Raw genomic sequence first — 24064 nt, 5'->3', positions numbered from 1 at the left:
AAAATGGGAAGGTTCAGATGGCCAGATACAGATGTGGTGCTTTGTGAAAACTCAGTTCCACCATAATTTTGCATTTAGATGTGCTCTTCAAAGCAGCATCTAGTGTGCAGAGCAGGGAGAGCTTGACGGGCAGGCATCATCCAGCTTTTCTGCCCCATCCCTCAGAGATACTGTCACAAACTTTCCATCTAGATGGCTAGGCACAGTGGTTGGCTCACTCCCTGGTTTGGCCCATGGTCCATTGATATCTCTTTGAAGAGATACAGTTTGGTCTGGATCATACTAGTAATTTCATGACTATGGATCAGCCTTAAGGAATCAAATGAGGGAGTTTGGATAGTTAGAAAATACTGCTCAGGAACCACTGTCAAGCCACCTGGCCAAAGGAATCTCAATTATAAGTCTGTCAAGGAGCCCCCATATCCACACTAGCCTGCCACAAGCTTCTTCCCCTGGAAGAAGCTAAAATCAGGGTAGCAAACATTATTGAATGGGTGCCCCCAAGCTGTGGCTATGAGCAGGAGGGGACGTCCAGGCTTGATCCCACTCCATACTGACAAAAGGAGGGCTGCAAGCAGACTGTTTTGTGCTGTGTGTGGCTTACAGTGTGCAGACACATGCTGTAATGTCTCCTGCTCCCATGTGTAATGAGGATAGCCCAAGGTTGCCTAGTGCAAGGTGGTTGTGAGGCAGAAAGTTGGAGAGGGGTTTTAACTGTCCACGTACCTGGTCATTAGATGACATCTGAGGCAAAATGTGTTGCTGCATTATTACTTTTTGCCTCCAATGCTTCTGTGTGTCAAAACGTGTGTACATTTGTTATTAGTACAGGATATAGTAAATAAAGAAGAAATATATAAATTATATAAATATATAATAGCTATAATCAGAGGAAGAGAAGACAACCTATTTCCTAAAGTTCACTCCCTCACATCCCTAGACCTTCATATCACTGAGTTTGAAATAAACTTAAACTGCCATTTCTAGAAGTGGACTTGGGCTGATAAAGTGTATGTGTTAAACATAACAAAAAGAATTGCAGAATGGGACATTATCACAGTTGCCTTCACTTTTTCACAATGGCCTGTTAGTGGTCTTTTACAGTAGACACTGAAGTGCTCAGTTCTTTCAACTTCTATTTCCTTAGTAATAAGCTGAAATGCCTAGTTTATTTGATCAAACACCAGATTAGTTTCCTCTTTGTATCTCAGCTCTCCATTTGGACACAATCTGACTCAGAACTTTGTCTTCCAAAGGATGAAATTTGATTTAGGAGTATTAAATGCTGAGTTTCTATCTGTGGTGGTGGAAATTAAGATCCTAGATCAATAGTTTTTATTGTCTTTGAGCAATGGAAAAATTTCTTCCCTGGTCCTTAAGTACAAACTCCCTCTACAAATTCCTTCACCCCAATCCCTTTCAACTATTACATATGCTATGTTAGGTGCTAGGTATTATAAACTATCTATGTGATACCCAGGCCCATGTGCTTTATTTTTAGGGTCTTGTGGAATGAGAGCAACTTGATAAACATATTTACTAGCTTCCTCCATTCTTTACTTTTTAATTGCAGTGATATTGCTACATATTTTATGACAGGTCTGCCTTTCAGCATCTTTCACTCACAGAGCTTTAGCTCTGCCTGTGGCTCATAAAGCCATTGATAGAATCTCTGTTATTGAAATCCTGCAGTTCAGGCTGAATTGGGGTTACTGCTCAACTCGGAGTCCTCACAGACAAGGCTCTGCTCAGTCCAGTCTCCTTTTCATTCCGATTTCCCTGTCATATCTGTGTAGCATCTGTTCTTTCATTTATCATCTGTGTCAGGGTAAAAGAGTTCAGTTGCAACGCTGCATGCTACATTAGTTATTCAAAGCACTGATGCTTTATGAATGCGGCCTGAGCCATCAGGTGAGAAGTCATATGTGTTTCTAACAGAGGAGAGACAGATGTCAGTATGTATTCTCCTGTGGGAAGAATAACTAGTTTTAGGAAAAGAGCACTATCCCAGTTTTTGAAAGGTAGAATGAGTGGCAAGGTTTTGCGTCCAAGTATTTCTGAGGAGATGCACACAACGGTTGGATTCATTACTAATCACTTCTTTCCCTTTTTTGTAAAAACTGTAGACCTTGGACTGTATCCCAACCATCACGGAAAGATGGATTTAAGAAGAAAAATTATCTAAAAGTGATAATTTAACGCTGTATGATGCACTTGGCGTAAATATTTCTTCTTTCTAAGTTTCCCACGTGCTAGGGACTCCCTGACAATGAGAATGTCCTTTGCTGACAAAACATAACCAGCTCATGGGCCCTCTGACAGGATCTCCAGGATCAAACCAGGCAAAAATCAATGGAAAATGAAAATTTATTTCTTTAGGGAAATTGTTGAAAAGGGGAAGAAACAAATTAGCAAAAAGAATTGTAGTACTACAGTTAATAGCAGCCCAACCTTCTGGACCTTTGCTCATATGAAAAGTAAAGGAGGGAATACCCATGAGATAGACATTAACACACCAAAATCCCACTTCTCAGATGTTCATAGGGTGAAGTCTCCCATTTATGGACAGAAGAGACACATATGAAATCATGCAGCATGAGTATAACAAAGGAGAATAAATCCTGAATGTGCTGGGCACCACCCTACCTTTCCTGGAGCCCCACAGGTTTCATTCTGAAAGGTGATGGACTGGCACACAGAGAAGGTTTGAGCTCAGGAACACATTGGCCTTGAGGGTCCACTACAACATTAACAACCTTTGGAGCCTGTTCAGGCTGGACCATGCTGTTGGTGGTCTTATACTCGGACCGAGACGTCTGCAAGTGAAGGGGTGAGAGGTGGATCTCCTGCTTCTTTTCCTTCTCTTGTCTCAGTGACAACTGGATCTTCTCCTTTAATCTGTACAGAACCTACCAAAATAAAGAGGAAAGCCCAATCTCAAGTCTCTGGTAAACAAGACAAGGAAAGTATCACAAATGCTGGATAAGGTTGCTATATGTGGCTTTACATTCCTAGAAGTTAAGCCACAAGTTGTGTTACACAGTGTTTCCCACAACAGGATAAATATTTCCACTACATAAACCACAGTGTGTACACGTGGGTGGTAGGGACTTTAACAGTTCTCACTGTGAGACAGTAATTCTTTGTAATACCAGCAGTTGTTTTATTAAAGGGGCAAATAACACGGAATAGAAAATAGTTACATAAGACACTTTGAAGAAGGAAATACTGATAAACAGAGTAATTGTAGAAGAATCCGTAAGAATTTTAACACAAAAGAGACAATGGCACAAAATAAAATAGATATATCCAGGTACATGTCTCTAATTATAGAAGTCTCATTTTGGTTTAGAGCAGATGTTCTTAAGAGCTCTTACTTGTTTTGCATGGAGCTGATGGTTGGAGTAACTTTACTAGGCCACTTTTGTAATGGTAGGCTGCTACTACTCTGAAATACCCCTCAGGATAAGGATATCCCTCAATGGCCTCAGAGAAACATAACCTGCTCTGGAATAAAGCTGAAGCAACATGTGGCCAGTGAAGCTGTTTAAGCATCTGTTCAGAAAAGTGTGTTTTACAGTTGTCAAGACACTGATGTTTGAACATACTGTAACACCAGGATTCTCTGTCTACCCTTTGCTTATGAATTTGGATATCAGGTATCTGCATCAAAAGCTTTTCAGAAGTTGTACTGATCCTCTTCCACTAAACTTCACACCAATGTTGGTCTACACCAGCTTGGTGAGGGCCAGCAGGCATCATGTGCTTGATAATGTCACTCCAGAGGAACCTGTGTTACACCTGTTTAACACATCTTATCTCTCGAGGGGAATGCAAAAAATGATTTCTGAGTTGTAGTTGTGCCATTTTCAAAATGTGCCTTACAACCTATGAAACATGAGAATTACTATTCTGTATTGTGGGTGGAGGTGGGTGAAAGGCACACAGCTTTTTGAAGGTGTCTGCAGATACCCTTATACCTTCTACTCTGCTTTATCTGTTGACATAAAGCATTCAAACTGAATCCTGGTTTGCAAAGCCATAAAAACAAAGTGTAGACCAAAGCATTTTTCTGCTGCAAGTCAGAAGCTCTTTGACAGCTGTTGCCCAGCTAGCACTGCGTAAAAAACTATCACTCCATAGCTTTCCAGCAAAGACTGGATAGATCTGATGGGTTTGTTTTTTCAAGGATTAGCATTAGAGGTTTAGCTGGGAGCTGACCTAATGTCATTAGCAATACACCCATTAAACAATACTTAGCTACGTAAACCATCTGTTCATTCAGAAGAGTTTAGAATTAAATTGCATGGATAAGATAAGCTGCTCTTAGCCATTATTTTGCAGAAAAAACAGTCCTACTGTGAAGCAAGGATGCAGGTATCAGTAAAGATAAAACAGGAGCTTGAAATATTTTTAACCCGCTTTTTCTCCAGGGATTGCTTTGCTCTCATTTGTTTCTGATAACCCACAAGATATACAGCTCAGACATTCATGGTCATGACGATGTTAACCATACCTTCTTGTCACTGATATATATGTTCACATAGTTTTGTCCCTTGGAGACCCAGGGAATTATGGTTTTGACTTCCAAAAACCTGGATGAGTATTGTTTTATATCCTTTTTAATACTCTAATAATAGATCCTAGGAAAAAAGATAGCCTGCCACCAGCAGAAGCTGAAAAAAAGCTAGAAAACCACACCTAGCCTAAGAGCTAACACACTTTCCTCAGAAAGTGTGGTCAGCGCCATCATGTTTTTAATGAATCTCAGGTAAAAGTCAAACAAACAGAAATGACCAAAAAGACAGTGATCAACCCAATCACCAAGCTCTGCAAAGGGAACAACTTAGTTGTACTCATATTTCTAATCACTTTAAACACATCTGTCAGCATGAATGGAAAGATATATGAAGCTCCTAATTTAGGAAAACTGATGTTTTACTGATACCTCAGAAGATTCATTGTGAGGATAATCAGGAGGCATGAAGCAACTGAACAACATGAAGTACTATCTTCCAGGAGACAAAAGGTGGGTCATCTGTATTTTTTTCATATATTAAGCCTAGGGTTCGAAGCCACAGTCCAAAAGGAAAATAACTCTTCTTTCTGCCTCCTCTTTGACACAGCTTATATGGAAGAATGATAGGGTGCTGACAGTTTGACATTCACTCTTTATATCTCTGCTCAGATTTCTACAAAGGAAAGCTGACATGTTACGCCTTAGCTTGGCCAGTACCTCTTACCTACCCATTCAAAATATCAGTGGAAACTGCTTTTATTCATCTTCAGAGATTGACAGAAAATCCCAATAAGATAACTATGTCTCCAGAATGAAGATCTTTGCAATGGTTATGTGGAGCAGTGATGTGAAAACTCATCTGCCTAGAGATATTTAGGGCCCCCAGGACTGTATAGCACAACCTCCCAAAACCCATTGAAATTAAGACAGTTCACTCTAATTAAAAACATTCTCTCTAACTACTTATCAACATGTGTGTGAGGCTGTGTGTGTATCTCTGCATGAGCAGAGCTATTGTGCATGTGTATACATGAGAAGAAAATTGGCGAACAAAATTTCCCTCAAACCCTGGGGAAGGGATGAAAGAACAAAAATGTGACAGATGTTAGCCATGTTGTTTGGCGCATTACTGGGAGGCATTTGGATACCATGATTTGAATGTGCTACAAAAAATTCTATAGAAGCAGAATAAATGAATTCAGACAATCTAGCAGTAGTTTATAAACAAACCCCTAACATCAAGTTGGCTTAAACACTCTTGCAATATGATAAAAATACATACTGTTACTTTTGATTTAAATCTTTAAACTGGCAAAAGGTGAAGTTGATTGGCTGATATTAGTTAGTTGTGTATATTCTATAATCAAAGTGCTTTCAGAAGTCCTGCACCACTTTATGAATCCTGAAACTTGTTAAGTTTAAGAACAAGAGATAGGTCACGTGAAAATTTGATGCTGGAATGTATTTTTTTTTGTTACAATACAATCATGAAGCTGAAAAAATATTTGTCATTTAAGTAACTATCTCCCCAAAACATCAAATAATTGTAACTCATAAAAAACCACAGACAGTAGCAAAAATTTAGATCGTCACCATTTGTTGACAAAGCAAAGTTCATGGAATCATAGATTCATCGAATAGTTTGGGTCAGAAGGGACTTTTAAAGATCACCAAGTCCAATCTCTCTGCCATAAGGAGGGATATCTTTCACAGGTTAGACTGCCCATAGTTCATGTCTTTCATTATTTTAAATTAAAAAAAATCCTACATTTTGATTTGAAAAAGAAATACAGTTAGAAAACCCTCTTATCACAACTAGCTACAAATATTTCATAATTTGAAGGTGATACTTCCAGACTACTCAACAGATACTTATATGTACGTATTTTAAGGAAAAAAAGGATATGCATACATACTAGTTTACTAAACCAGGCAAAATTAGTAAGAAATATATTAGCAAAACACTGTCAAACATTTTGTTATTTAGTAAATTTGGTGATGGATCAGTTATTTTTCTATTTATGTAACATAAAAAATACACATAGAAGTGCTAAAAATATTTATTCTTAGTTAGCACTTTGCTTGGCAAACTTTATAAATGATGTATGATGTCCCCAGTGGAAGTGAGCCCACGGTCAGCCCATGATGAGGATAGCAATGAGCTGTGTGTTGGCTTCCACATAATCGATCCTGGGATGCAAGAGGGTCCCATACCATAACAACAAGGACTAGTTGAAGAAATACATAAAACTACCTCAGCGGTATAATCTACAAGTCCGAATTTAGCTCATGTACTGCTGTATTACACTGTTTAGCAATAATCTGCATTGTAGATTTTTATGAATAGAGGCCAGATATTTGATAAACTTCAGCCAAGCATTAAGAAGCCTAAAAGCTGTTAATGCACAGTGTACTCTCAGCGCAGGGAAGCATCATGATTTGTAAAATCCAGTTAAGAGACAAGGATGCATGTTTTAAATTTTCTGTAGAAATTACACAGAACAAAGCACTAACACCAACAACTCGGCTGCCTTACACTGAGCAATGTTGATCATCATAATCATCACTTAAAGTACTTCCTACTCCACACTTTAAAGGACACTTACAAGTCATCTACAGATGTAGGCTAAACTTTCTGCTTTTGGACCCTCTACACTACAAATAACCACCTATGGACAAATAGGTGACTACCCTGTAACTTTAAAAATGGGTCTGCATTTTGGTGGTCTCATACGGTTGCTACAGCCAAAGCTACTTAAGATGAGCCCTAACACCTTATGCTAAAGCTGAATCGTCTGCTAGACTGCAATGGCTGAATTTGAAATACTGAACTTTTCATAAATCTGCCCTCTGACACACATAAAGTGGGATGAAAAACAATGATGTGAGCTGTTTGTTAGCCTTATAGATTGCACAAACTCTATGTATCAGCAGGTCTTCGCAAAATCTGAGACAGTATCCATTTACACAGTCTAAGCAGTAGCACATGTAAAGATACAGGTTGGACCTGTGAGAGAACAGAAATGGGAATGCCTGGAGGAAAGACCATAGCATCAAAGTAAATCTATCTGGAAGAGAGTTCAAGGAGTCTACTAGTATTTACCTCTGTCCTAACTCCAGATAAGCTACACCCAACTATTCCTGACAGATGCTTGCCTAAAACCTTAATGGGTGAAAACTCCCAAGTTTCCCCAAGCAATGCACTCCAGGGTCTAGTGATCCATGCAATAACAAAGTTTTTTCTAATGAGTCAGCCAAATCTCCCCTTCAAAAATTTTTCTTCTTTTCTAATCCCCAGTGAAGAAAGTATTATCTTCTTCCTTATCACAGACTTTGAAATCTTTCCATGTTTGAGAACTATCATGTTTCTCCTTGCTTATCTTTTCTCTGTTATAAATAAACCAAATTATTTCATGTCTTCTATATCTCTGATCACCTTGTATCTCCTCCCAACTGTAATTGCTTGGCATTTTTCTCATGTGGAACCCAAAAGAGATCACAGAGAATGAGCAAGATGCGATACTGTAGCCAAATTATTATCAGAGCCAAGTTGAATGCAGATTGTAGAGACCATACCCTCATTTATACATCCCAGGGCAAGAAGTGTATTTTTTGCAACAATGTGATGTTACTCATTCACTTCAGTGCATGCACTGTGGTATTGCTGGAACCTTTCCTGCAAAACTGCTGCTTTGCCACGTATTTCCTACATTTTATCGATGCACATGATTAGAGCTCTTGTCCCTGGTAAGCAGCATTCTCGTTACTTTCCATCTTTTCTCCAGCACCTTAATAATATTTTAAGTTCCGATACTGTCCTTCACAATGCTTATAATTCACAATACTGTCTACACACTCCAAATAATTAAGGAAAATATTGTGTAGTACTGTGACAAGGACAGACAGCATCTTCTATACCCTTCCAGTTAAGCAGTCAGTAGTGACCAAAATATCTGCTTCTCCAAAGTAAAATTTTGAGTAAAAGTTAGTACTTCTAGAGTTACCCTCCTATTTTTGAATGAGATGGCATGGAGAAATGGTGATGACTAGGAAGTAGAAATTATATAAAGCAACAATTACTGAGAAGATAAGTGCATGTCAAATTTTAGGGAAACATTAAAAGTTTAAATAACATTTTGTTATAAATGTGATAATTTATTAATATCTTCAGTTTAAACATTCTTTCCATCTTAAGGTTTTAGGTGGGAAGCCCATCTAGGTTAAAGAGAATTAAATGTGTTTGAAAGCAAAATATCTCAGAAGACTCCAAGACACTGTGTATTCATAAATGCTGAGAACTGTCATAGAATTCAGTAAACCCTTATATTTATGCACTACAGAAGAAATAATACAATTCAGAGAAGGAAAACATGTGAGATACAACATTGGAAATGCAAAAATTGCCCTGTGAAAGTCAGTGGTGGTGTAGTGTTCATCTTCTGTGTGACCGTTTCACATCTCATATTCAGCGTTTTAGAAGTCTAATGCCCAGAAACCTGGGCACTAAACTCATAGAATGTAAACGGCAAAGTTGTTCAAAAATACAATCACTCCTTCATGTACTTACTAGTAATTTCAGTTTAAAATCTATGTATTCGATACATGAATACCAACATACACTAACAACTGTGCACTGACAATATTGCATTGATGTGGTGTTGTTTCTACTATCCAGTAAAACTGAAATACAGACAGCTAACGTGATTTCAGGGATCCTGGGATCTTAGTAAGAAGATTGAGAAGTCATCACTCGTGTCACTACACAGTTACTCTGCAGATTTAAGAGCCCGTTATTTATTTCTTCAGCTTCCTTCTAGTTACGTTCTTCAACTGGACTCAAAATATATCAAGAAATGTAGTTCTTCAAACTGTGGCTTCACAGCATTATGAGTGTGACCAACCCTTACCTTGTAGCTGAGTTTTTAATAGCTTTGAGAGAACACCTCTTACGTAAAGAATATGTGACTCTATCCTTCAGACAGAGAAAAGCATGAAGAACAGCAAAAAAAGGTAAAAAGGAAACTTACCATTAAACAAGTTACTAGAATGACAAAGATGCTGAGAAATATGACAACTGCATAAAATCCTTCTTTGCTCCAGATTTTGTCTGCTTCATGCTGGCCTTGCAAAACATTTTTCTTTTTTAAGCAATAAAACAGAAAGAGGAAGAGAAAAAAAGTTATACAGTAGCATGCGCAGATTAAATAGCTCTCGTCAGGCATTAATCACCCTCCTCAGCTTTGTCACAGTTCACATTCCACAGTATATGGCACTCACTTTGAACGCTGTAATTTGCATACCCACCTCGGCCACGCACCCTGCCTGCACTCCGCGTGCCTGTGTGCATGCATGCCACCCAGGGGTTCTAACGCTATGCCAGATGATCCAGGACCTTCTCTGTGGCTGCTGAGAGAAAGCCACCAGGACACATGGGCTGGTGGAAAGTAAGCAAACAAGACCCACGGTCTTTCTTGGAAGACCTGGCTCATTGGCGCATGGGCTGCGGAGCCACTTGCCCTGCCTCTTTCTCCCCAGTGCTTATCTCAGGCCCCAGCACCCACGCACCAGCCTTGGGACTGTTTACACTTGACACAGGAGCAAAGAGCAGGTGACCTGCCAGTTTGTCTTCATGAGCCAGGAAGCCCTGACAAATTTGGAGTACACACACACATACATGTGCATACGTAAAAAATTCTGACTATGCTGAAAGCAATCTCATTATCCATCTACCTATAATTCTGATCATGCTTAAAGTAATCTCATTATCTTTGGGTTTCTGCTGATAGTACATTTCTAAAACAGCTGTGCTCACTAAAATTTCCAGAACTCCTGGGGATTTCCTGGGGATTATGAAATAATAATAATTGTAAAAGCATTTATTTTTTGCTTTATTGCAGTGTGGGGACTTGGTTTGACTATTAAATTACCAGAATTTCACTATGTTTCCCAACAGAGATTCGGTAGTAGAAACAGGGTACATGTACCCTCAGTCTACCTGCTATATATATATGTCGTCTTTCTTTGACAGCAGTTCAGTAGACATTGCTCTCCCAATTTTCAGCTACTTGCTTTTCTTAATTGTGTATTTTCAGTACAGTTCTCAGACTGACTAAAACCAACTTTCTTAAATTCTGGTTTCCACTGTAAATGTTCAAGTTCTTGGTGTTTTCCTTTCACTGATATTCCCTAATGGCTTTAATTAAACTTCTTGTTTAACTAGTGAGTCGTCTTCCCATGTCAAAGTGGCCTTTTTGCCTCTCTGGGGACATTGTGTAAGAGCACTGGGAGATTTCCACAGAGGAGAGTTCCTCCGTTTAAGAATGAGTGGCTGCTCACTGGACCTGTGCACCTGCAGAGACCCTCTTGCCCTTCACATGAGTACTTCATGCTCCAAAGCCTGCTTAGCCACTGATGAGCCTCCTCTTTTGAGCAGTCAATGTATCAAGGAAACTACCTGTGTACATCAGCCTCCCAGACACAGAATGTCCTGATGAAGTTGAATTCATGTGGAAAGGCTTGCTGAGGAGGAGAAGATCATGGACTGGGGAAGAGAAGACAAGCTGACAAAAACCTGCTGCATGCTGGATCCCAACAGTTTTCATGGTCCTCCTTTCAGCACAGGTTTGTTCCCTGCCTGCTTTGAAAAGGGCCAGGACAATGCAGCTTAAACTCAATGGAGATGCAAACCAAATCACAGATCATACTGACAGAAAATGCAAACTTTTAGAGAAGTGTTTGGTAGGATGTTAGTTAATTAACTAACTAATAGTAAATTAATAGGTTAATTTACAGAGACTTGCTTGCTAAAAAAAATTGCATGGGTATAAGCGGGAGTCAACTGCATTAGAACTGAAAGCATAATAAAGAAGAGTTTTCTCTGCAAGTCATAGCCCTAGGGACCAGAATGGAAAACCTTTACCCCCTTCTGCTAAACTATAGAAACAGACCTTGTAAAATTAGTGTATTTCTCTGTGTGTGTGTGTAATCACACCATGTTTCATGATCTGGGCTTAAAAGTACTACAGGTATTGACAGTTTAACAAGGTTTTTAAGTGTCAGTCTGGTGTTTAGTGAGCAACTTAAAAAACAGGGCTTTCAAAGATAAGCTAGAAATCTTGCCAAATATTTCCTAGACATATTTAAACAGCATTGCCACTCTAACGGGGTGCAGCTCTCCATGCAATCTGCTACCTCAGCACAGCAAGGTTATTCTGCTGTGCTTATGGCACAGGACTTGTGTCCCAGTACTGGCTTAGAGCCCACATTTGTAGCTACTCTGCCCTCGGGACCACTCTTGTTGAGCTCCATGGGAATCCCACAGCAACGGCAGCAGCTGCAGCTCTGGACCATTAGCAATAAACAAGGTGTTTAACCCTGGGTGGGTTACCCGATGATCTTCCGGCATTTCAGACTTCTCAGGAGGAAATCTAGATAAAAAGCTGGACCTGAAGAAGAACTGGCCATGCTGACCCTCTGTAAGTGAGTAAATGGGGGTTTTTTTATACCTCTTCACTGTAAGAACCAATACACTAACAAGTAAATGAAGAATTAATAGGATTTTTTGATTCAGTGGGTGAGAGACTTAACTGTAATTCATTAGTGTCACTAAACTTTTAAGACTTTTTAATAATAGACTTTGTATACATAACTGAGTTTAAAAGAACTAGTATCTATGATGTCTATCTATGTACTATCTATGCACGTGTTCAGGATACGTCTTTCTCTTATTTGTCTTTCTGAAAATGAAGTTCAAAGAATGTTTACAAATGCTCTAAAAAGGGTAAAAAAATGTATGCCACAACTGAAACATATCTGACACACCATTTTGAAACACTTCAGCGTACCTTCACATAACCAAGGAAATCTCTCTCCCCGATCTAACTGCAGGATAGCAGAATTGTTGCTTAAGCTGCTCCCTATTGACAGAAGAGGCTGTGACCTACAGTAACTGAGTCATCTCACACCCATGATAAGGCATCACTTTCTGAAATGTCAGTGCTGCTCATTCAGAACTTTGTTCCTCCATCTGTGAGAACTGATAAGATGGATGGCAACTGCCATGCTCACTACAAATTGTTGACGCCCAGGAAACAAGCTCACAGGATGGCCAGATGCTAGGGAGAAAGCAAGAAAAAGAGAGAACTTCTGTCCACGACCACAGGCAATAAGCCTCCTGCATGGAGATGTGCTGTGTCTCAGTTGACTGATATTACTCCACATTTCTCTCACTCAGTTGGGAACCTTTTCCTGCCTGAGAATCCACTAAGACTTTCAAATAGTTTTTGAGAAGTGGTAATGTACCACTGCCATCAGATGGCAGGAAGATAAATTCAAACTAAACTGCAAAAAGCCACAGCTGATGAAGGCAGGGGAATACCAGAGCAGGTGGGATGGCAAGGGAGTTCCAGTAGCTCAGGCACCATCAGGTCCCAAAGCAAATCTGGATACAGGGAGGAAGGCTCATCATCATGTACATCATCAACAGCATCATCCCCCAGCGTTTGACTCCATTCCTAAGAAGCTGCCACAATCGGGTGAGTCATTCAGGCAGAATTAGTCAGGTTAATTTAAAGAGTTTAAATTCAGCATAATTCAAGGTGGGGAAGAATCAATGTATTCTTAACAATCCCACGCTATCACTAACCTTACTGAAGAGTGCCTGCACAGGCATCTGCTTTGCTTTAAACTGGAACAAATGTATTTAGAAAAATTATTTCTTATAAGCATTTTTTTTAAAGAAACATTAAAAATCAACTCTATTTTTTCTGGTCTTATTATGGAAAACTAGTGGACTATTTCTACAAACAAGTAAAATGAGCAGCCAGCTTTTGATAGTAACATGAGAGACGTTGACCTGAACTAGTCACTCTAAAATCCATATCTGAAAGGTCCTGCCAAGGTATCAGGAGCTGCCAGGAAAGGTAAGTCTTCACTGTAAAATAGGTAAATTTGCAAATTAGTTGGGCTGAAACACTAATGAAGGCACAGCAAGCTGTAATTCTGAGCTCAGAGGAAATTTTCCAGGGAGCTGGGGATCAAACTAAAGATCAAAAAGGGTTAATCGAAATTCACAGAGTTGCTTTGTTTTTTTTCCTGCTATTTTAACTATGTCAGGTAAATCAGGTTAGGAAAGTCTGCCAAGAAATCACTTCCACTCCCAGTGCAAACTTGCAGGAACATGGGTGACCTCTCAGAGTCCCAGGACACTGGATAATAGCTACTTAGTGTCTCCCATGACAAAATCCCCCCAAAGACTCTACCTAACACACATGTGCGATAGCGTTGTGATTCCATGTCAAAGCTGGCAGGCTTGCGGGGCTCCTGTCCCTGTTGTGGTGTTTTGGGTGCACCCATGCAGGTGTAATGCTACGTCTGCCTTGCCTGATCACAGGAGCGCATCCTTGTGCTCTGCTTTGTTCCCTGGCACCTCTGTCAGTCTAGGCTGTTGTAATTTCTAAGCTATTGGTTTTGATCACTTGTCCTTACAATGACTTACGGTTTCTGTATGCTTTAAGTGCATGATTGCTTCCTTTGATTTCTTCTCTAAGAAGTTAATATCACACACTTCAAAGGCAACCAACAGAAGCCTTGTGCAAGGAGGCTATAATGGTACATTTTGGGATTGCATAATTTTGGCATGAACTCTGGAAATTTCTCCTTTAGTACCACATGTCTCAGATGGCAGTTAGCTTATTTCTCAAAAGACAGTAACCCTTATTTCACTTACTGTAACTTCAGTTATTTTTGTCATTCAAAACCACTTCAAGTTTTCTTCTCTACTAAGCTCTGAAATCCAGTAGTATTTTATTTCTTCTTCTGAGCACAATGTAAAGACATTAGGAAGTAAGGATTCCCACATCATAATAATATGGACTGCCTGAGTCATTCAATGTAGTCCCACCAACAAGCACCAATACAGTAGTTTTTTCTGGGGAAGTCTGCTCCTGGCCCTGATACACACCATAAAGCAGAACACAATCCTAAATCCCACTTCATGCACAAACTTTAGACCATAATAAAAGAGCAAATGTTACAACTACAATAGGCCATTGGAAGAGAAAGGACATATGGAAGGTATTGCCATTGCCCTGGATCCCTGAAATGACAATGACTCCATAAAATTTAATTTTCACATTCCCACAGGTACATATCCCATTGCATATCAGGCAGCAAAGGACTCTAGTGGTTCCTACAGCAAAGGTATATAGGGAATCTGCTCTTTTAGCTACTGCAGAATAAGAAAGTAGGCTATGAATTTTGAGACAGCTGATTTAATTGAAAATAGATCAATCAGTGATTAATGCATCAGCAGTTGTGAACTGGCAAATTATTACTGGAATGAATGGAAATGTAGTTCCAGTCACCTACATCCATTGAGACTTCCGCTATTTATGGTATCACACAGTGTGAGACTTCAAGCAGAACGTCTCAGTATTCCACTTGGGTTTTCCTACATAGCCTTGGTAAAGCTTCTTAGGACAGGGTAATGTCCCCCACCACTAACCCTCTACAGCTGGGGGTCTAGTTTAAGCTAATCCTTGTTAGGAAGTCAACGAAGCAATCTCAGGAGAGGTATCTCAGAGATGGGATGAACTGCCTGCTGAATGCATCTCTTCCTTTCTGTTTACTGTAGAGAGAGCCAGTAGACTTTCAAGCCTTAGGCAGCTTATACTGAAATAGCTAAAAAAGGAAAAAACTTCCAGTTCTAACACCTCTGTGTCAGCCACCCACCTAGAAAGATGTGGATAATGCTTCCTTTCTTCACAGATACACCGATAGGGCACATACAATACTGGTTGTGAAGGATTCAGACTTTTTGGTGGAAGCGTGTAAAATTTATTAGCTCGTGATTTAATTAGGATTGATAGCTCAGGAATACATACACACAATGTGTAAAAAAATGTGTCAAAGCTATGTAAAGCATAGCTCAGGTTGCTGATGGGCGATGTAAAGACCTGATCTGACAGCACTGCTTGACTTCGTTTTGTATTAGAACAGCAAAAACTTGAGAATCCACTTATATTCATAGTGGCAAGCTGCTTTAGTAGAAAAACTAGCCTTGTTTTTATATTTCATTTTTTGTACCAAAGACATCTTCCAGATTCTTAAACACAGTTAGAATGCTTAAAATGAACAAAACCATTTCTAATCAGTAGAAATACAGGTGAACATACCAGCCAGTACTAACTCAGCAATAGCTCAAACACAGGTTTGGAAGTAAAAAAACCAGGAACTCTTTACCCATAGGGGGAAACAGCTCATGAGAACCTCTCTTTTTTCTCCACTTTGACATAGACATTTCCTCAGTCAAAATGGGAGCTTCTATGGAAAATGCTGATTCTTGATAACATGTTTGAAGTTATTTGGACCTCACACTGAATTCTGAGGTATGTATGTAAGAGCTTCTAAGACACTAAATAAAATGCAGGGTGATGTGACCATGTCCATGAGCTCAGTGATTTCCTTTCCTAAAGGCCTTCTCTCTTTTTCATTTGCTGTGCATAGCTCAAGCAGTCAGCCCAGAATTAGATGTCCAGCTCACTGGTAATGTCTGGGACACTGTGGAGATGGCAGTGCAGTCTCTGCTTTGAAACACATTTTTTTTCCAAAAAACTGTTGTAGTCATACAAATAATAGCTACGAGATTTATTTCTGCCCTCTTTTTGGAGCAGATAAACAAAAGAAATCTCTCACTTCTCCTGAGAACAGAAAGAAGCATGGGTACGAAGTACAAATTCAGTTTTTCAAAATCATGTCAGACAAGTTACACAAGTAGTAATGCTCACACCTGACATCTGCATTTCCTTTATCTCTCTACTGAAATTGTTATACCTGCCAACCTGCATTAATAGACTAAAAATCCTTGGGCCCAATCCTTTAAGGCAACTGATGCATGCTTAGGATCTAAACTCTGATTTCAATGGTAGCCCAGCTGTGTGAGGAGGACCTGGATATTAATGCTTGAATATCCTAATGAAGCACCATTAAAGCAATTTAACAGGGCTAGCTGTATAATTGCCTTATAGCAGTATGTTTGAGAACCTCTGCCTGAAAACTACCAAGGATGTAATAACTGCCTAATCTGTAACAAACTACAGGTTAGGAAATTGATAACCAACCTCAGGGGAGACCTCTGTTATTCCAAACTGGGATAAACTCTGATGCAAAATGTTGATATTAAGGGAACGCAGCACCTCTTCAGATGGGAGCGCCTCAGAAATTCCTGGCTTTCTGTTCAGTGGGGACACAAACAGTTCCACACAGTTCTTCTTCCCCTAGGAAAATGTAAAAAATGCAGAATCATAGGAAGGGTCTGAGATTAGATAATCTCTGCTGTCTATAGATAGTAACTATAATTTTAAAAACAAAAGCATGGAATATAAAGGCTGCAACCTGTTCTGTGAGGAGAGTATACCTATTGTCTGACTCCTTAAATCCCAGCTGACTGTGCAAAAAAATGTAAATAACATACGTGGTCACGTGTGTTTGGTCTCATTTCACTGTTGACAAGGTACCCTCTTCCTGAGTCTAGTACCATTAAACAATGTAACATGGTGAGGGGAGGAGCCGTGGGATGAGGTCAAGGGCAAAGTGCCAGCACGGATTTTAGCAGATAGTTCATCTGATCTGAAATGCAGCCCTGTTTTAGAAGGTGGTCTTTAAACATCAATGCTTAGTATAATGCTGTGGTATTTTGGCACTGCATTCTAATACCATGTCAACACATTGCAGACACTACAATGAAGTATAAAGTTCTTTTAGTTGACTGCAGTGCAACTCCTTAAAACGGCACAACAAAATTAAAGGACCAGAAAAGTGTTGTTTACATTTAATGGATAAACTATTAACTCCTGCCCTGGTGTCTTTGCTGCAGTCCTGGCAGCCCAAGAGGCGCTGTATTAGAGATGCTGGTGATGCTCACTGTCACAAGGGAGCAAAAGGAGAGACTGCCGGAGGGTTCCTCTGGTTGTGACAGACTAGAACAGCACCCAAGACCAGCACTCCAGACAGTGCTGGTGTCCAAACGGGGTGTGTGAATCCAGGTTCCCCAGGGCTGTGGCCAGTTTAGCTGAGGCTGTGATGTAGAGTCTAGTCTTGCGGGGGTTTCACACATGTAAGGTAAGCATGGAGCTACTGCCTGCATTGCTGCCTGCGCAGGCAAGAACCTCACTGGTCTGGTTATTTGCTATTCATCATTCTGGAATGGGAGAGATCAGTTCAAACAGAGAGAATCCTGATTTCTCCCACCTCCTTCCCCTCACCTTGAATATGAATCATTACCTTTACTGAAGTGAAGGAAAAGACATCTTTTGCTATTCTTAAAATACCTAGTTTTGCATTCAGAAGTAGAGCTGCACAGAAGGGGATGCTTTCAACCATGTGTACCCTAAATCTGACTTCCATGCTCTCAAATATGTTGCTGGTCTTATCAAGCAGATTGGTAAGGACACCGGCTAGTGGTGGGACTGGGCATTTTTCAGTGGGACTATTCAGATCAGCAGGGTTATGAGTGAAAACAGACCTACAGGTCTGGAGTGTCAGTTCAAGGCAGAAACTTTTGTCAAGCTGATGAAGCTGATTTGAGGCTGTGGTCCTATTCAGTCTCTGACATGGATCGGTGGCTGGTTCTGGGTGTAGATGGCAGGCACAAGGCAAGGCTGCGTGGGGATGCAGCATTCCCAGTGTTTCATGCCTCCTCTACTTAGGAGTTCCTCTGCCCATTAAAAGGCCTTTATGTGAGGTGGATTTACTGGAAAGGTTAAGGAGACACTGGAAATGCCCAGTTAATATTTCCTGGCATGCTATGTGATGTTATATGTAAGAGGCTAGCAAGTCCTCTGCTCTCTCTGTACCCAGCCACACCCTGGCTACTAGGCTCCTGATCATTTCTGAGAGCTGCTCACTTGGGAGGGAGTCACCTTCCCTCACCTCAGTCATCTAAACTACCTCCAAAGTCAGCAGGGAGGAGAGACTGGCATCTCCAGAGAATGATTTAATCCATCCTAAAATAATCAGGATCTCAATGACTTTCCTCCTCCAGTTACCCTTCTCTATATTGCTTTTACAGGGAGCCTAGATGAGTAGCTTAGACTAGGCTGAAGTGAGGTGGGATGAATTTTGATGTGCCCTGCTTGCTTGCCAGCGCTCTGCACAAGAGGCGCTGTCTCTTGTTAGAAGGATGTGAAGTGGAAATAATGTTGCCTAAGATAGATTTTTCTCCCTTGTGAATTTTGATTTTGTGTGATTTTTAGAGCAAACAGGGCAAAAGTTTTCTTTCTTATATCACTAAAACATTAACTCACAGCAGACTTTTACAGGTGTTGAGAATACTAATTAATCAATAGTACTGTATTCTGAGCTATATGTAGGTGCAGGATGATTTTACCTCTTCCCTTAGTTTACAAACAAGAAAGGGAAATGCTTCGGAACCAACAGGAAAATAAACAGCATATTTCTTCTGCTTAGTTACCTAATTTCCACAGAGCATAGTAAGAAAGATAATAAATGACTTAGTATGTTGAAATACACATCCCAGACTCTGGAACATTTCTCATTTAATTGTGCTTTTCTCTGAGTATGTCTTTCAACCTTTCATTTTGTTTAATGCAGGGGACAAAGGAGATTTAGCATCACTTGTCACGAATGAATGACATCCCTGGTGAACATGAAAAGGGCTGCATTGCATTCCTATTGATCTTTTCCACTGTACTTCTCGTGTGATCCTTTCTCACAGAGACATTATTTGAAGGAATTTTATAATCCTTTTTGATGTATACAATCCTGTCAAGCTATCAAGGCAGGAAATACTTTAATGCTGAACCTGTCAGTTTTCTTCCCTAATATTTAACCTGCATGTAGAATAAAATAATTCTTCTTCCTTCTGCAATGTGAGTTGAATGCTAGCAATAAACCCACGATGCTGGGTTTTTGCTTCATGGCAAAACCGCCATAAAAAGACAACAGTGTTAAGAGTGTATGCTCTTAACCACACACAGAAAACCATGCAATAACTGCTTTAAAAAAGTCTTTGTTGCCAGAAGCAAATTTGTCATCATCTTTTGCAAATATAGTACCGTAGTCTACAAGATCATTTCTGAGCATATATTATTATAGCTGAATAGAAAAATATGAATATTAATATTGTGAGAAGTCATTTAATTTACTGATGGAAAGTCTGAGGATAAATTGTGAAGATGCCTTTGAAAGGCAGAATCACATGTATTTTTTGAGTAATATTCAAATTTTGAGAAACAAAACATGAATAAGTGTTTCTTAATGAATGTGATGTAGAACTGCATTGGAATGAAAACTAAGGGATAAGCAATCTGCTTATGAAAAGGATTCAAAAGAGATTTATCTGACTTAATTTTTTTCTCTGGACTGTAACAGAATATTTTCCTTTCAAAAGAAAATTTAAATCATTTTGTAATGGAGATCTATTTTCCTGTAGTGCAGTTAAAATAATATTGGAAAAAAAGTATTTTTCTGTTCTATTTTATTGCACTTTTCCATAGCGACAGGAAAATAAATTCAGGAGAATTCAAAATAACCAGGTACATTTTATTATACACAACCCTTTGGTACTTACAATGAGTCTGTTGATATGAACTTGCTGAGGTAACAGTCCCAGTGCTGCTGCCACTCCTTGGCGAAATATCCGAAGCAATGTGATATTCAGCTTGTTTACATCCATTTGCAGTGTCTGAAAAACAAAACCAGTTCAAATTAACTCCTTGCTCAACACATTCAGTTCTCAAGATGACTGATCTCTGGGACTCTTCATAAATTGTTTTTTTCCCAGAGCGATAATCTGTGCAATCTTCTTGCATCACAATAAAGAATAAGTCCAAAGAAAAAATTTAAGCATCTTAAGTGCTGCTCATTACAGCAACTACATTCAAAATAGGTTCCAGAGGTTTTTGGCTAAACTCCTTGAACAAGTCATAGTGTTCAAGATAACACAATTACTACATTAGAAATGAAAGTCAAGCATTTAACATCAATTCACCTTTAAAGAATGAGATGTTGGATTTACACAGTGAAGATTTGAATATTATCTTAGCATTTCTCCTTGAAGGTGAAGAATGAGTCAGATAGTGGAATTATACAATTTTAATTCAGATTAGTGGCTTCTGAGATCAAAAAAGAAACATTCTGGATTGTTGAATTTCCTAAAATTTCCTCATGTGAGTCAGAGAACACTATAATTCTCATCAGAAACCAACTATATCAATGAAGTATTTTCTTCCTGTGTGTTAGAATCATAGTGAAATTTAAATGTTTCCTCAAGTTCAAATCCTTCCCGTGAAGTCAGTGGAATTTTAGCCAGGAAATAATTTAGGTTCAAATTTTCTGTTATTGATATACAGATATGGGGTCTTCATGTGACAACTGGTGGCCAGTACTTCCATGTGGTACTTTAGGGTCCCTTTCTTTGCTTCCATACTCCTTTGCAGACAACAGTAGTGGAGAAGAGAGGAAAGAGAAGTATGTCAGATGGTCCCAGAAGGCTTCCAATGTTCCTGGCAACTTCTGACTTAGGAAGTTAGTAAGTTCTGACTGAGCCAGCTGACTTGAGCTGAAAAAGATTTTTTATTTTAAACTTCCTATTTAGAGCCACAGGCCATCTTGCTGCTCTGAGGATCCAAGAAAGTATTCTTCCTTCCTAACCAGAACTGCATAAAGAGAATTATATATCTATGGGTCAGATGTCACACTGGGAATATGGTTATGGTCTAGAAAGAAAAGCAACTTTTTTCTCAAAGAAAAACAGCATCAGACATTTTGACCATTGTTATTTATTTATAAGTTATGATGTAAAACCGTAAAGTATTTGCTTTTTTTTTTTCCGCTGCCAATTTGATTTTTCCATCAGCACTGAGCGTTTTTCATTTTTTTCCCCCTTTTCTCATTTTTTTTTTTTACACTAACGGGATTGTCAGTTCTTGATGCATCAGCTGAGGTACGCTCTTACCACACAGTTGAGCTTTAATTCAGCTGGAAGTATTATAGGATTCTTCAATTTAAATTAGCCTTTCTACCCTGGCATTTTCAAAACGCAAAATCTTTTTCTATTTGCTGCTTCTTAAATTAGACAGACATCCTGAGTGGTTACAAAACTGCTCCAGCTTTGTCAGTGAAACAGATAAATGTCTTGAGAGGTGCACATGGAGATCTGAGCACCATTTCTTCTGTTCCACAGATGGGCTCGCTCTGGCCATGGCACAACTGAGCAATACAGCATATGAGAACTGGTTTGGAGCTGTGAAGCCATCACTATACTGAAAGTTGACAGCCTGGTCTGAGGACCCTGAGTAAATGGGAAGGGAGTTGTTGCTGAAATAGGAACGCTGTCATGAGGGTCCCTAGAGAACCATCAGGACGGCGTAAAGAGTGCAAAACTGCTTATCTGAGTCAGTGACCCTGAGTTACGGGGATAATGCTAACTGTTGTTACTGAGCAAAATTAGCAGGCATAAAATCAAAATACATTCACTTAAGCATATGTGAGCCAGGGATCAGATCACATTAATAGAGATGTTGTTAAATAGTGTGGTAAGAGCTTACTGATAAAGACACACAAATGAAACAGCCAGAAAAATATCTAGCTTTGGATGAAATAGAAGATCTTAAAGAGCCTATAAGGAGGTAATAAATTCTTATAGATACAGTATGCTGGGATTGTGGTTCTTCATAACCAGGGACAACAAAATGTGGTGAAACTCCATTAACTTCAGGGAAGTCACATTTCTTCCTACCAGGTCTGAATTTGGTCCAGCATATCCTGTAACAAATAAAAGGCTGCATAGTGTGTGTGTGTCTCTAACAGCTATATTGTCCTTGGTGGTTCTGGGGGAAGTCTGAAGACCACAGCACTCTCTCTGTCAGTCTGGCATCAGCCTGCTTAAAAAGTTCACCTGGCCTTGCAGCTGGAGATTTCAGGACCCTTTCAAGAAACGTCCTAAGTGTGTGGGAAGAAATTTGTCCTTAAGCCTCATTTCAGGGTGCTTCTTGTGCAGCAGTGAAGGTTTTGTGGTGACTACTTATCAAAAAGAAGAAATATCTGAGGAAGAAAAATCTCAGATTTTTTATAAGAACCTTGCCTTGTTGTCCATTGTAGGAATCTGCTTCTCAATTGCTGGTGCTGGTGTGAAGCTTAGTTCTTTGGCAATTATAATAAAAATTAAGTAAGAGTAACATAGGGTGCCTTTTCCTACATCAGGCAGCACAAGAGAGTGCCTTTACCTCTTCCTATCAAGAGGAAAGTTAGCAGTCCAGAATCTGCCACTTTAGGAATGGGATTTCTAACTTGATCAGTGAAAGATAATGTATAGAAAAGCTTGATGCGGCCCCAAGAGCACCTGCTTTAGAGTAAGCAGCACATCACAAATGTGTTCTGCGCTCTCTGTTACCCCCTTGTTTGTACTGGGTTTGTAAAAGCATAAAGCAGGAGTGGACCAGACTGGAGACACATCAATTTCAGTACCCTGTGGCCAACTCTGGATGCTTATAGAAAATGATAGGAACAAGGCAAAATTATACTCTTTCCCCAAGTTCCTTCTGACAAGATCCAGGCTAATTTATGCCTACTCAGCACTAAAATGCAATGGGTCTCCTCAATTACATGAATGTTATCCTACAACAACCCATACTGACACTATCAAGATCTGAGATAAAAGCAACACCTGGGGGCATTACATTCTCAACTTTGGCATGTGCCCTCCTGAAGGTGACTGAAATTTAAGTCTGACCTGAGGGTCTGGTACAAAATTGCCTTTCTGCAAATTCTTAACTATGACAATTTTTGTTAAAGAAAAGTTAGTCAAAGAAAGAAATAACAAAATAAAAAGAAGGAAGATATAGAAGAGAAACAAAAAATAAAGTCTTAACTATTCCTATCAGTAGAAAATTTCTAAACCAACATTTTAATGTTTTAATATTGTGCCATTCTGATGGCATGCCTAGATACTGTGTTCACTATGTGTCCATAAAGATAAGAGATTAGGACAGAAAACTGATAATGGATGAACTACAAATGCAACAATACCTGTACATTAGACAAAAAATATAAACTGTCATTAAGAGAATCACTCCTAGAATGGAAACCTATCCAGCCATTTACAGGATATAATTACACAGATGAAATAATTATGTATTCTAACACCAACTGCAATAAAACATGAGATTAACCCCTGTAAAGTAAACCCACAGAAATAAAGAACAGTGTTAGCATAGATACACGAGTAATGTCTTACTGTGTTCCTCTAGTTGCTCCTTTTGCTTTGGAAAAGTAAGGGCTGAAGCATCCCAGTTAGCCAGTACTAATCATTTACCCTTTGCTTATCTGCAGTGTTTATCGCAGATTGCAACCTACTCCCCAAGGAGTTCACAATTTTGAATCCTGTACTGCTGTTGGCAATAGCAACTTGTTGAGCCTAGAGGCAAACACCCTGGAGGACTCATTTCCCTGAGCAATTATCAACCTCAATATTGCAGCTTCTAGGTTTATCTGATCCAAGCAAAACAGATAGTTTGAAGGGAAGGT

At 39.4% G+C, this 24064-nt stretch overlaps 1 protein-coding gene across 4 annotated transcripts in view; it reads right to left on the bottom strand.

Annotated features, from left to right (window-relative positions):
• Positions 1–24064, bottom strand: part of PTPRR (protein tyrosine phosphatase receptor type R) — a 156823-nt gene that overhangs the window by 56687 nt on the left and 76072 nt on the right. For 2 of the 4 annotated variants that reach the window (XM_074901511.1, XM_074901514.1), the window contains 4 exons: positions 20109–20222; positions 16639–16794; positions 9547–9657; positions 2647–2909 (listed from right to left, as the gene is read on the bottom strand). In XM_074901511.1, coding sequence (XP_074757612.1) covers positions 2647–2909; positions 9547–9657; positions 16639–16794; positions 20109–20222 — 644 coding nt within the window. The remainder of the gene's footprint in view (positions 1–2646; positions 2910–9546; positions 9658–16638; positions 16795–20108; positions 20223–24064) is intronic. The other 2 variants (XM_074901512.1, XM_074901513.1) reach the window with 2 other exon arrangements.

Source organism: Athene noctua, chromosome 3 (assembly GCF_965140245.1).
Source record: "Athene noctua chromosome 3, bAthNoc1.hap1.1, whole genome shotgun sequence".
Taxonomy (NCBI): Eukaryota; Metazoa; Chordata; class Aves; order Strigiformes; family Strigidae; genus Athene; species Athene noctua.
Note: the sequence above shows the minus strand (reverse complement) of the source record. Positions and strands in the feature narration are given on the sequence as shown.